The 14,224-nt window shown below is 38.0% G+C and overlaps 1 protein-coding gene across 5 annotated transcripts in view; it reads left to right on the forward strand.

Annotated features, from left to right (window-relative positions):
• The window catches only part of ADAMTS20 (ADAM metallopeptidase with thrombospondin type 1 motif 20), a 224,147-nt gene that overhangs the window by 73,592 nt on the left and 136,331 nt on the right, over positions 1 to 14,224 (forward strand). For all 5 annotated transcript variants that reach the window (XM_075014383.1, XM_075014373.1, XM_075014364.1 and 2 more), the window contains 7 exons: positions 2,110 to 2,255; positions 3,197 to 3,378; positions 3,471 to 3,607; positions 7,931 to 8,048; positions 10,942 to 11,037; positions 13,749 to 13,915; positions 14,022 to 14,151. In XM_075014383.1, coding sequence (XP_074870484.1) covers positions 2,110 to 2,255; positions 3,197 to 3,378; positions 3,471 to 3,607; positions 7,931 to 8,048; positions 10,942 to 11,037; positions 13,749 to 13,915; positions 14,022 to 14,151 — 976 coding nt within the window. The remainder of the gene's footprint in view (positions 1 to 2,109; positions 2,256 to 3,196; positions 3,379 to 3,470; positions 3,608 to 7,930; positions 8,049 to 10,941; positions 11,038 to 13,748; positions 13,916 to 14,021; positions 14,152 to 14,224) is intronic.

The following is a 14,224-nucleotide window of genomic DNA, read 5'->3' on the forward strand; positions in this document are numbered from 1 at the left end:
CCAAGTAAAAGCTAAATCAGTATGTCAGGTTTACACTATCCAAAGGGTGTCCACATGCAAAACGGTATTGGTTTAAAATTCGACAATTAGTTAATGTGATGCAAGTTTTTATGTGGACCAGACCTAAACCATTTTGCATCTTGACCTAGCTTAAGAGCTATGCCAGATTAACTTTATGTTATTGAAATATAAACGTGCCTGCATTTGTTTTTATTGCTTTAAATATTGTGTACTAAAAATGATCACAAAAATCTATCAAAAAGCAATATCATTATGTAGACTTTAAAAATGTGAAAAATCCAGGCAAGGTTTGGTTTCATTTTACAACTGGTCAGAAAATGTTTAAATATTGGAACGCTGGAGGGATTAGCCGGAGCAAGTTGGCATAGTTGTTACTGTGATTTAATGAGAAATGGGCGTGTACCCTAAAGAATTAAATATACTTTCTTTCAGTAGGCCCTTGGGGTGGCAATGTACAGTGGTATTTTTATGGGAATAGTAATCAATGTGGTGGTATCCGAGGCAGAGTACTTTGGGGCTTAGTGTCTCAGAAGGAAATCGCAGAGTGAGGGTGAAGGATAGGTAATGTCTAGCAAGTCTGTGGTGGTTTGTGTGGAGCAGGATCATTGTTTAAGTGTAGGCCAGTGCTTGATCTAAACCTTAGTCTTGTCTTACCAAAGAGAAGACGTGCTATAATGTCATTCGGTGTTTGTATGCTCTGTAGCATCTATGGGGTAAAATGCTGGTATGCGCGTATAAGCCATGTGTTGCATTATGACTCAAAGAGAGCAGAGCTAAGATTGCACTGTTGGCCCAGCGTTTTCATAGTTTCTTCATTTCTTCATCTTCAGAGATTTGAGTGTGGCTGAATTTGATATTCTAGAAGAGCATGTATCTCCACCAGTCCCTGTGTCGTAGATCCAGTTTTTAATGATTGCTTTTTCAGGAAAATTTTTAACAAGTTCAATAGAGCTTCTGACATACAGGATAAGGAGGTTAAAGTGCATTCTTAGACGTTGTAACATTGACTCTCTTCTCTGGAAAGTACCATTCTCGTTTATGTTATTATATTAATAATAATAAACTAGATACAATTATAGGATGCCAAGTCTCATAACTGAAGTGGCTCTAGCAGAATTTACAGCAGTTCTGTTGTCTGTATCTTAATGTAACCCCCACTAGGTAATATGGCAGCTGCACTTCATGCCATAGCTGTATTTGGCCACTTCCATTCACAGTATTTTTGCCAGTCACTCCTATCTGCAAGTCTTCAGGCCCATGCGCAAATGAAATCTGAAGTGACAACGAAATGATGTTTGAGATTTAGATGTAAATCCCCTGAGTACCTTTCCCAGATGTGAGGAAGATCTCCTTGTAACTCAAAAGCATGTCTGTCTCATCCACAGACGTCACCCACTTTGTATCTCTAATATCCTGGGACCTGCACTGGTACAAGAACACTGCATACATCATTATGAAATCATATTGTTCTGAATGTTACTTAAGATTTCCGTTAGCTTTATTTGCTTTTGTAGTATACTGAAAACATTTTAAATTTCTTGGTGACTTGGTAGCATGGTATAAGTTTTAGGTTTGCTTTTCAACATGAATTTTCCAAGCAGGTGGATGGGAGTTTAAAAGCTGAAGTCTGCTGCAGGACTAATTATAAAGTTTGTCTGTGAAATATCAACAAGCATTTAGGATCAGAATCTCAAAAGAACTTGGCTCTCAGTTTGGTACCCTAAATGAAGTGGCCACATTTTTAAAAGCTCTCAGCAGCATCTGTAGTTCTCCTTGAGAGCTGTTAGTTGCATAACTCTCCTGAAATATTGTCATTTCATTTATATTCCAAAAATGGAAACTAAGCCATTTGGAAAATCTGATGTGAACTGTTGTTGCTGAGCCCATAATTGTTTGTGTGGTTTTTCATTAAGATTTTTTTTCTCTTTTATTTCTGTGATACATTAACCTTGTAATGTAACCTTGTCTGTTGATTTTAATTAATCTTGTTTCACAGCATCTTTTTATAATTTTTCTGTTTCCATCTTGGTTTTTAGATTCTAAACACACAGAGCTAACTTTACATTTCATTGTTTTTCAACTGAGCAGCACTGTTACCATGGCATTTGCATAAGCAAAGAAATGGAAACACGTCCTGTAGATGGAGAATGGGGACTTTGGGGACCATATAGTTCCTGTTCAAGAACCTGTGGAGGTGGAATCAAAAGCGCGACCAGGCAATGTAATCGACCTGAGTATGTTGTTCGTTTATGTCAGTATGGTTTTGATTTTGTTGTATCCCAACAAGTTAGTTCAAGGCAGCAGCAAATAAAAATAGCCATTTCAGTCATTTCTAAAGCTAGAAGTCAGTCTACAATCACTGATATTCAAAACGTTTCTGAGTTGATTTTATAATTTCAGGTGAATTATATGTGTTTTTTAGGTATTTTAAAATTGCTTGTAGAGGGGACCTCTTCTAATTTTATACAGATTGTTAGAGTTTAGCATGAACAATGAAATGTTTACATTGAATTAGGAGCTACAAAATACCAGATTTTGTCTTTAACATTTTAATTAATCATTTAACTATCTTTTACCTGTGACTGTTTCACAAGGTTGCCAGCAAGAATATCCACTGGCAACAGGGGAACACTTGCTGTGAGCTGAGTAGACTGTTGGCTGCTGAAGAGTACATAATTTTATGATAATAAAGGATTTCCACTCTATTTGATAGTATTTTCTCCCAAAACTCCTCCTTTCTGTCCTGCAAATGTGACTTGCCCCTACCAGAGGTAATGAAAGAATGGGGTTTTGATTGTGTTTGGGGCCCCTAAACATAATTGTAGTGTAAAAATAATTACTGATTCTTGTGGAATAAAATACTGCAGCAAATAAAGGTAACAAAATGGGGATCTAGCACATTAGTAAGTGAACTTGTTATTCAGGTTATTATAGATTTGGAAAGCCTAATTCTAAAATGGTAGCATTATACACCCACTTTGCAGTCACTGTGCACTGCAGAAAGTACTGGAGAATCAGATCTGAATATCAGCATATAAGATGGAAAAACAATGCCGAATGGATATCATAAAAGACTGTTATGAAGTTTTGCCATTAAAATCAATTGCTCCTTCTAGGAACAAATGATGTAAGTGATATCGTACCTATGTCCTTTCCTTTTAATCGTTTTGATTAGGCCGAGAAATGGAGGAAAGTACTGTGTGGGCCTCAGGATGAAATTTCGATCATGTAACACTGATTCATGTCCAAAAGGTAAACAAGATTTTCGAGAACAACAGTGCTCTGATTTTGATGGTAAACATTTCAACATCAACGGTCTTACATCTGGTGTACGCTGGCTTCCAAAATATAGCGGCAGTAAGTGAATAAAGTCTTCGCTAACTATGTAAAAATGTTCATTGGCTTAAAGCTTTATAACAGACAAAAATTATGCTGGATTTTCTTTACAGTTTCTATGAAAGATCGCTGTAAACTTTTTTGTCGTGTGTCTGGAACAACTCTCTACTACCAGCTGAAAGATAGAGTTGCCGATGGTACTCCCTGTGGAACTGAAACCAATGACATATGTGTTCAAGGCTTATGCAGGGTATTTAAACTTAACTTGGATATTATAACACGTACATGTATACGTACAATGTATTAACATACTAATAAATATTACATATCTATGGATAATGCTTATACTTTGTATCAGGAATCAGCAAACTTTCAGAGGCAGATTGCTGAAAATTGACCTTTTGACCACTATGGATGGTCTGAGTGCCAGTGACACTTTTTAAAGTCACTAATAGCCTTACTTACAGCAGCTTCATTAATAAATAAATAAAGATGCAGAGCTTCACTATTTAGGTGGTGGTTGGTAGCATTAGCTGGTCTTTTGTTAATCCTCATGTGGCATGGCTTTGAGTAAGCTCATGGCTTCATGAGGGAGGAGGGATGAGGGATGAGGGATGAGGTTGAGCTCCTGTCTTGCATGCCAATGAAAACCAGCTCATTTGCCACTCTTGGCAGGCATTACAGGGGTTGCTGACTCCTGCCGTATGTAGTATAGTATATACTTCATATAGTTTTGCTAGCATTTGCAGTGATTGTTGAGCCACCCAGCAGTATCTTCACCAGCAGAATGAAGGACTCTAAAGCCAAAATAAAATCTAGTTAGTTGATACTCATTGACAACATGTGCCATTGTCTGACAGAGACCACACTGACAAAGTGAATCATGCACAGACCCCATATGTAGAAGTTAACTGTACGTATCCCTTGGCTGGTTACGATCATGTTCAACAGAGTCCAAAGATGGTGTGGCAGGTTGAATGGTCAGATTAGTGACAATGAAACCATTCCTAATGTCTTTAGCTGACCATTTATTGCATCATAGGCTTGCAGTTGAGCGGTTCTGAGCTGGCAATGGAGACCATAATGGCCATCAATCATGCTTTGGGGTGACTGAAGATGCCTGTGTATAGTAGCAGACCTGGACTGGCATGTAACTTTTCTACCAGTCTGACTATTGACTACCTTCCTTGAATGTGTGGAGGAGCTAAGTAGCTCAGAACTGGTAGCCATGGAACAAAAGTGGGGCATCAGATGCTGGTCATGGTGTGCAGGGTGGTGTTCAATGCAACGTTAGCCAATTTTAGGTGAGGCAGACAACACCAAAGAGTGGCACAGTAGTCAGCAGAGGAGTAGAATAATGACAAAGCTGATGTGTATAGTATGTGCATTGAATCCAGTGTCAAAATAGCTAATTTGCTGATGAGCTTATTCCTGGTTCTGACTTTAGCTGCAGTCTGTTTTAGATAGCTATTGTAAGTCAAATAGAGGTCTAGAGTGACATGAAGGTAGACTGCTTTTTCCTTGTGTTTCAATTGCTTTTCAATGAGCAAGACATCTCACTCACTTTTGGTGTTTGCATTGTGGAGATAGAAGATGTTCAACACTGTCTTCACTAGGTGGGAGGCGTCAGCTGCTACAGTAGTCTACCATCTTGGCCAGGTTGGTGTTAAACAATACCTTTGTTCTCGTCCATGACCCAAAACAATGGAGTAGGGTCACATGATTGCTTATATGACCTGTGCTGGGTGAGGTCCTCATCCAGAGTTATATGTAATCCTAGACAACTTTGAACACAGTCAACACAGACCACCACGTACCCATGTTGATTTTCAGCTGCCCATTGTTAGAAACTTAAACAAAAGAAGATGGAATTTCAGGAAATCTAATTGGTAGAAATTCAGCTAAATCCTGGAGTCATTACCATCCTGTCAAATTTCATGCCAGTCAGTGAAACCTACAACCGATTCCATGGAACCATCTTCAAAGGAGCATGTGAGTCCTTTCCATGGGACTATTGTTGTGTTTACATTCCTTGTTTTGACACCATGTGTTCAGAACTATTGATGCAGTATGAATTGTCTGGAGATGCAGATATCGTTGATCACCTAAGAGTCTTTAGCTGCTGAGATACAAGCAAGATGAAGGGAAACAACAAGGAAATCGTGGAGCTTTTTGTGTTGATTTGGTATAGTAAATGCTCTCTCCAAGTGCTGTCTGTCACTCCAAACAAAGCTGCTGGCTGCTTGCTTCAGGTTGCAAAGGTTCCCCTGAATAAGCTTGTAGATTGGCATATTCACAATTAATGATGGTAATTCAGTTGACATAATCTGCTTTGTTAGTGCATAGCACCATTCACTGGCACTGAACAAGACAATGTACTGTGCAACATGAAACCTGGAATGGAGGCGGGATACAATAACATTTCACCAGAATTCCTGAAACACCTTGGAACCAATGCTTATCAATGATTATCCACATTCCTGAGATAGGTTGTCAGTGTCAGTAACCTGTCATGGATTTGGAGAGTGTCAAAAGTAATCATCCTTTTTAAACCCAGAAAGGACCCAAACAAGGCAGCAAACTACCAAGTGATCTCTCTGTTACCTGTCAAAGTCTTGCAGTGTCTTATCCTCCACCATACATCGCCAGAGGTCATGGTAATTCTCATCATCAACTGAGCTGACTTCCAGTAGGGTCAAATCACAAGTGACCAACTATTAGCCCTCACTACATATATAGAAAACAGGTTTCAACACAACTTGAAAACTGGAGCTGTTTCTGTGGTCCTGACAACAGCCCACAATACAATAAAAGAGTAAAGAGTTCTGCCAGCATGAGTGGTAGATATCGCTGAACTTCTGCTTCCTGACAGGTGTTTTGAGGAGATGGAATAAGGGAATGGGGAAGATAATACAACAGTTTACCCCAATTTTCTGTGCTTGCACCCACCTTAGTAAGTCTGTACACAGCAACCTTCTACAGAGAGTTACGCAAGTTCATTTATGCAGATGACTTCTGCCCTGTTACCCAGTAGCACTTTTTCACTGCATATAGTGAGAGTATATGAGAGACAGAGAGAGAGAGAGAGACAATGTAAATATATAAAATATATGTCAAAATGTATATCAAAGTAAATCTTATTGGAAAGCACTGAAGCAGAGTGATTTGAACAAAACAAAAAAGCAGTCATGCAGCACTTTAAAGACTAACAAAATAATTTGTTAGGTGATGAGCTTTCGTGGGACAGACCCAGGTCTGTCCCATGAAAGCTTATCACCTAACAGATTATTTTGTTAGTCTTTAAAGTGCTGCATGACTGCTTTTTTGTTTTGATAAAATACAGACTAACACAGCTACCTCTCTGTCACTGGTTTGAACCAAGTTCTGATCCCAGTCAGTTTAGTGATCTAGAGGTGGAACTCATAAAGTAGAAGATGCAGATTTGAATACTAAGAGCCTAATTCTTCTCTCATTTAAACGTGTAAATTAGGGATAACTCTATTGAGATCAATGGAGATACATTGATGTAACATTGGACTACATGGGAAGTAAAGCAGGGTCTGAATGTGTGTTTTCTTCCCCAATAAAATAGCAGAGAAAAGTGCTATTACATCTATGGAGAGGAGGTTTTACATCATATTTCTCAAAATCAGAAGACAGTGTAGTTCCTAAAGAGATTATTTCAGCTTTCTTAGATGGATGAAAATTGTGGTAATGCCACAGGGTTTTTTTTTATAGGGAGAGGGAACCTAAAACAACCCAAAATATTGGGCCAGATTTTGCTTTGCATTCCCAGGCAACCTTGCTGATTTCAGTGGGGTTGCATAATGTGAAAGTGAAGGTAAAATGTGTCACTTTAGTAGAGTGTATCATAGGGAGACTGCTGGAGCAACTGTGCATATGTGGAGGAGGGAAAGGGAATAGTCTAAGTAAAGAATTAAAAATGAAAATAGTGAAATGGGGTTTATTTTTCTTAGTATGTTAGCTAAAAGTCATATAAATAGTCAATAAAATCATGGCGTGGCAGCAAAAAGCCGCAATTTCGAAGAGACACGGCCGGTGGCATGCTAATGAGGCGCTGAATATGCATTTGAGCGCCTCATTAGTAATCTTGGAAATGGCTAGTATAGACACGGCTATTGTTATTTACTTTACAGCTTTAAAATTTAAAAGAATTGATGTTATGTGTATATAATACTAACAGAATGCACTCATTTTAACATTCCAAAGATTTTTGAACAAATTATCTTTAAACTTTATAGTGAACTTTCCATATTGTCAATAGAGAAGTGTTATAAATGTTAACGCATCAAGAAATGCAGAGACATTAAATAGATGTGCCTTATACTTTCTTAGAATAACAGAACTAGTAATTTTGTCCTTATATTAGAGCTCCTAAGAACCTGTAAAAGGCTATTCATGATTTCCAACAAAATGGAAATAGTCCATTGAGATATATATAATGAATAAATCTTCTTGGGGAAAAATCTTCAGATATACTCTTTTCACTATTTTCTACTGAGTTGAATGATGTATTAAAATATATGCAACACATTTATTGTGTTTCTTGTAGCAAGCTGGCTGTGACCATGTGTTGAATTCTAAAGCAAGGAGAGATAAGTGTGGAATCTGTGGTGGTGATAATTCTTCATGTAAGACTCTTGCAGGTACTTTCAACAGTGCTCATTATGGTATGTTTTCTTCTTGTTTTACCTTTAAGTTTTGTTTAAATTTCAGTTCCAGTGCATGTTCTTTATGGTATCTGCTAACAGTAACTATCCATGATTTTGAGTCACACAAGCTCTTTCAAGGATACAGACATGAACAGCATGGTATGCTGACCTATTCAGGGAAAAAAACAGTTACTGCGTAAGATGAAAGTGAAAAAGAGGGGGAAATGGTGTGGTGGAATTGCAAAGCTACCTGTGGGAAAGCGTGTGTTCTGCCTCCTGCACTCTGTGATCAGTTTGTGCAGAAACTACACAACCTTTGAGGCTCCAGCTTCTCCTCTGGTTTCACAAGGAGAGAGGGGGATGAAACCCAAGTCTGAGTTCCTGAATGGATTTTTAAAAGTGACAGATAAAGACCCATAAAATATGATGCCTTCTGTTATCCCAGATTGCCAGAAGATGTATGTCTTTCTCCTGATCAATGGAAATTAGTGGGAAGACCGTGCACACAGAGAATCTGTTATCTCAGTTTCTTCGTTAACGCGATCTGTAGTTCTTATGCTTACATGTAGAAGTGCTTGAGAGATCAGTTTATGAATTTGTGAATGTACATTTAAAATTGTATCAGTGAAAGTATGTAAGAGCTTGATAAAACTGTAAAGGAACTGTTGGCTTTTTGTTGCCATTAGCGATCATTTACAGTAGAGTTAGCACATCAATAGGATTAAAAATGTGTTTGATACCAGTCTGTTCATATGCTGATAAAATGATACTAGTGTAACTATGAGCGAGGCTCTGTTAGTATATCTGCAGTAACCTTACCCATTTTTGGGTATGTGTACTCTTTATTAAAAGCAAATATGCTTAAACATGGAAACTTCCATTTAAAAATAGATTTTCTTTTTAATAAAATTTCAAAATTAAATTATTGTTGGTTTAGTCATTTTTATTTTGTAACTGATATAATAACTGAAGCCAATAGTGTAGTTTTCCTGTTACTTGTACCATATCAGCAAGCTGCATGTCTGTGTTTCTGTTATTTTTAAATTTCTTTCCTTCCAGATTTTGTCTTCTCTCCTCTATCTCTTTCTCTTTCCTTTCTCTTTTTACTTTGTTGTGAGTGTGAGTTATAGGGAGCTTTTTTTGTGGTTTTCTTAGTACATATTGAAAATCTGTCTGTCTGTCTTTCAGCACATATCACGTGTGTCTATAGATACATATAAATATAGTGAGACATGCACACATTTCATATATAGATGCACATAGGCTGTGTCTAGGTTAGCCCCCAACTTCGAAGGGGGCATGGTAATTAGGGTGTTGGGAGATTACTAATGAGGTGCTGCCATGCATATGCGGCACTTTATAAGGCTAAATCCCTCCCCTCCCCCCAACCCCATGGCAACTTTGAAGTGTAAAACTTTGCAGTGCTGGCTTTCGTGTAGCTGCGGGTTATCCGCAGGTACTTCAAAGTGCACACGCTACTCCGAAGTCTCTTTACTCCTTTGAAGTACCCATGACTGACTTGCAGCTATGCACAAGCGGCACTTCGAAGTTTCACGCTTCGAAGTTGCTGTCGGGGGGGAGCTAGCCTAATGAAGTGCTGCATATATATCGCAGCACTTCATTAGTAATCTCCCAACACCCTAATTACCACGTCTCCTTCGAAGTTGGGGGCTAGTCTAGACATAGCCCTAGTGTAATTAAGAAGTAATAGAATATTTTCTGAAGATGTGAAAATTGTACCAGTTTGCAGTTACAGTGCTGCCCCCCGGTGGTAGATTTAAATAATCTGTGATAAGATTAAGCTGTCTATGTTATATGCATTGATTATTTTATGATTAATAAAATACTCTACAAGTAGTGGATAATGAAGTGGATGGAAACAATGTTTTAACTTTATTTTAGTTTATTACCCATGGATGAGGGCTAGCCAGTTGAAGTTTATTGCTGGTAATAATCCTGAAGGGGGAGAAGCAATTGGAGGAGTTACCATGAATTACGTTACTTGTGCTGACTGATTGAAACACTATTTGTTAATCAGGTTCACGATATAGAGTTCTGAGGTTTTTGGTGCCCCTGGTGTTCAGGCAGCATGTGAGAAGAGTATGACTGTTTCTCTCTGTGTAGGCCTCATTATCATTATTTTGTTAACTCAAAACTATGCTGCTACAATGCCTATTGTTTGGCAGAAGCTGGAGTGATTGTAGAATGTAGTGACTCACTTATGAAGACTTGCTTCTGGAAGGAAGCACATTAGAACCATGCTCTACTGAATAGCCCAACTCACATGTTGAATATTTGAGATCTAACGTGACTACTTTATCTGATGCATCTGTGTCTAATTTACCTTCCTGCCTGGCCTTCACACTGTAGTATCTGAGCACCTAACATTTATTTATCGATTTTCACCTCACAGCACAACTTTAAAACAGAGAAGTATTATCTCCATTTTACAGACAGGAGGCCAGGGCACAGAGTAGATTAAGTGAGCTGTTCAAGCTCATACAGTAAGTTTGAAGCCATGTACTACTGAGTCCTGCTATAGCGTAATTTCAATAGGCATGTCTGTTGGAAGGATTTCATTAATAGAGTCCACTCTCATTATTAAAGTACATGTCATTCAGTTTTCGTAAAGCCTGAAAAATAGTTTTCTTTGTTACGTCTGAGATCAGTAATTATTATAATAGTTCAGTTTGACTAGACTTTCTTTACATTGCTTAGTTTCTGTGCTTTAAAAGAACCCGTCAAATTTTCCTTCCTGCTTCAGTGCATTTAACAGCGGGGCTGTCCCTCACTGCTTGTGAGGGTATGGGAATATAACAGATTAAACAAAAGTTCAGAAAATTAATTTTTACAAGAATATGAATATTCATGGTATTTGTAAAGAAATAATGTATGTACCTTTATATTGCAGGTTATAACGTTATTGTAAAAATTCCCATGGGAGCAACAAATGTTGATATTCGTCAGCACAGCTATTCAGGAAAACCAGAAGATGACAACTATCTTGGTAAACGTTTTCACTAAACAACAGCCCGGGGTCTGATGCAAGGATCCCTGACAGCCGAGCTTAGTGGGAAATGGGAACCGTCTCCTCCCCAGCTGGGGTCTCTAAGGCAGCTGCCAAGCAAGGTTGCAGAGCAGCAATTAGATGGGGCTGGCGTGAAAAGCAGCTCCCTCCTGCTCCCTGCCTGAGCTCCTGCCTGCCACAGAGAACAGCGGAATGTGTCCGAGGACAGGGAGAAATGCAATGGGAGGCAGCTTGCCCCCTTCCTTCCCCCCATCCCCCTTCAGGCAGCATGGGACAGAGAGAGTGCAGTAGTTTTGGGCTGGGCATGACAGGAGGGTGGAGAGGACATGTGATCAGCCTTTTAGATTGTGCCGGCCCCACTATGAGAAGGCACCAGTTGTATAAGGGGCGCTCTTGGGGGATGGTGGGAATAGGGGAACAGAGGTGGGAAGAGGTTCGACAGGGAAGGGGCCTGGGATGAAGAGGTGGATCAAGCAACCCCGTGGGAAATCTGGAAGTTGATGCCTGTGGACACGATGTTAGCTTTCTAATAAGTGTCCTAAGACTTAGTGACAACAATAATAGTCCTACTCTTTTAAAAAAGTCTCCGCTCAGCCATCTCTTTTAAAAGTAACGGATACAAGTTAACTGGCCCTGCTGATTTAGAAATGTCTCAATTTAGTACCTTCTGTTTAACATACTCCAGAGATACTACTGGAATGGAAAGAATGTTTCAGCACCATATAATGAGTTTAAATCATCTGTTTTCCTCTTAAATACAGAACAGCAATATGTATTCAACACTTCCAACTTTTCTGCATTATTATTGTTGAAATTTTTCCATCATTTGAATTTAGTAGTGGACAGCATCATTGTCAGGGTGCTTTTGGTTCCTAATTTATTTAAATAACTTTCTTATTTTACTTAACTCTCTGGTCACAGATTTCTTTCTGTGTCCCTTTGCTACCTCATCAGTCTTCCACAATTCCTAATTCCTGATTTATATTTGTTACCACCAGCTTCCTCTTTCTTCTCTTGGTAATATATATCTATTTAATTTTTCTGTAGCTGCCTGTCTTTCCCCTCTAAACCACCTTAGTTTTTCAGCCAGTACAGCCTTCTGAGATTGTGTCTTTTGGGGTGGCTAGTAAAGTGTTCTTAAATGATTTCCAATTATCATTTATATTTTTCTGTATGATTTTTTTCTCACTACTGCTTTGGTGTATACTTATTTTCAGCTTTGCGAAATTGACCTTATTAATGTGCCAAGAATATATTTGTACCTACACCATCATTAATTTGTACTTCCGTGATCTTTATCTGTTGGGGTGAGATTGATAAAGAATGCCCCGTGTTGACTACAGTACTTTCTAAGTTAGGAATATTGTCATCTGTGACAATCAGAAATTCCAGGGATGTTTTTGTACTGACAGCAGGAGACCGCTGGCATATGTCACTTAAATTGAAGTCCACTGTGATCACACAGTTATTTTTCCCTACACATTATAGATAGGTGCATAAGGAGACAGTGATCCTGTTCTCTGCTGTGATTTGGTGGTCTGTTTCTTGTTCTTAATGTATGTATATATATTTATCTGATAAAAGAGACAGGAAGAATGGATGTTGTGTTTACAAAGATTTTAATCTATGAATTTGTGGTGGCCGTTTTATTTATGAGTGAACTAAGAATTAAAGCAGGTAATGGGATATTTTAAATGCACATTGGTTAAAAACATACTATTTATTTGTAAGTTGAGTTCCCTATTGTATCTGAACTATATAGGTTATTTATTATGATGTAAGGTGGTAGAAAAAGATTTGAACACAGTAGAATTGTTGCTGAAAATGTGTTTTCAACTGTGTTTTGACATTTTGCAGCTACATTTTTGAATGATTTTGAATGGATAAGGTAGCTGAGGTAATATCTTTTATTGAACTAGCATTTATTCATGAAAAAGACAAGCTTTTGAGTATATACAGAGCTCTTTGTCAGAATTTTAAGCGTGCACAGAGAAAAAAGTAGTACAGATGGTCACCCATGCTTGTATTATATGTGTATTCTATCCATGGGTGAAAAATACTAGGAGAAAAGAAGCATCATTTTTCTAAAAGCATGTTTTACATGATTAACATTGATCATGCTGTGCCAGACTAGCACATTTCAGATTTGCCAGTGAAGGAGTAGGTCTTACACAATTTTAACCACCTAACTGAATAGGACAGTTGCTCTGTAGAGTACAAGATTGTAGACCAGTTCAACAATACAAACTGTTCCCAGGGATACTGGCAAGGCCAAACAATTTGTAAACGTATTTCTGGTATTGCTACTCTATTGTAATCAGGTCCTCCAGCAAGCAGATTTTAATGATGTAAATGGAACCGATAGCACCTGACTAGAAGTATATTACTTACATTATTAGATCTTACTGATGTTTTCAGAACTGTTTGTCATAAATAAAAATATGAATTATAAGAAACAACTAAATGCAAATAAAATATCGCATTTGTATTCATGCATCAGTATCTGATGAAGTGGGTCTTTGCCCACGAAAGCTAATGCTCCAATAAATCTGTTAGTTGATAAGGTGCCACAGGACTGCTCATTGTTTTTGTGGATACAGACTAACACGGCTACCCCTCTGATATTTGTATTAATGCTTATAATACCTTTTAATTGGGATAGATGTTTATACCCAAATTTTTACTTTTAGCATTATGTGATAGCCATGGGAATTTTATTCTGAATGGAAATTTTGTTGTAAGCATGTCTAAAAAAGAAATCGTTGTACAAGGAGCTGTTCTTGAGTACAGTGGTTCAAACAACACTGTAGAGAGAATTAACAGCACTGATCGACTAGAAGAAGAGCTAATAGTACAGGTGAATTTTTAATGTTTTAATAAGTTTGTAAAGTTAAAAATGTTTATAGTTTTATAGTCATGAGCCAATTCATTGAAAAACACTGACTGTTTTTATATTTTTAAAGGTATTATGTGTAGGGAATTTATACAGTCCTGATGTGCGATATTCATTCAGTATCCCTATAGAAGAGAGAAGTGATCTGTTTACTTGGGATCCATATGGCCCCTGGCAAGAGTGCAGCAAAATGTGCCAAGGTATTGTGAAATCTTTTGAAATCTGAATTCTGTTTATAATATTTTTTAATGTAAGTTCGTAAGTAACGAATAT

The sequence above is a fragment of the Carettochelys insculpta genome, chromosome 1, assembly GCF_033958435.1.
Source record: "Carettochelys insculpta isolate YL-2023 chromosome 1, ASM3395843v1, whole genome shotgun sequence".
Classification (NCBI taxonomy): Eukaryota; Metazoa; Chordata; order Testudines; family Carettochelyidae; genus Carettochelys; species Carettochelys insculpta.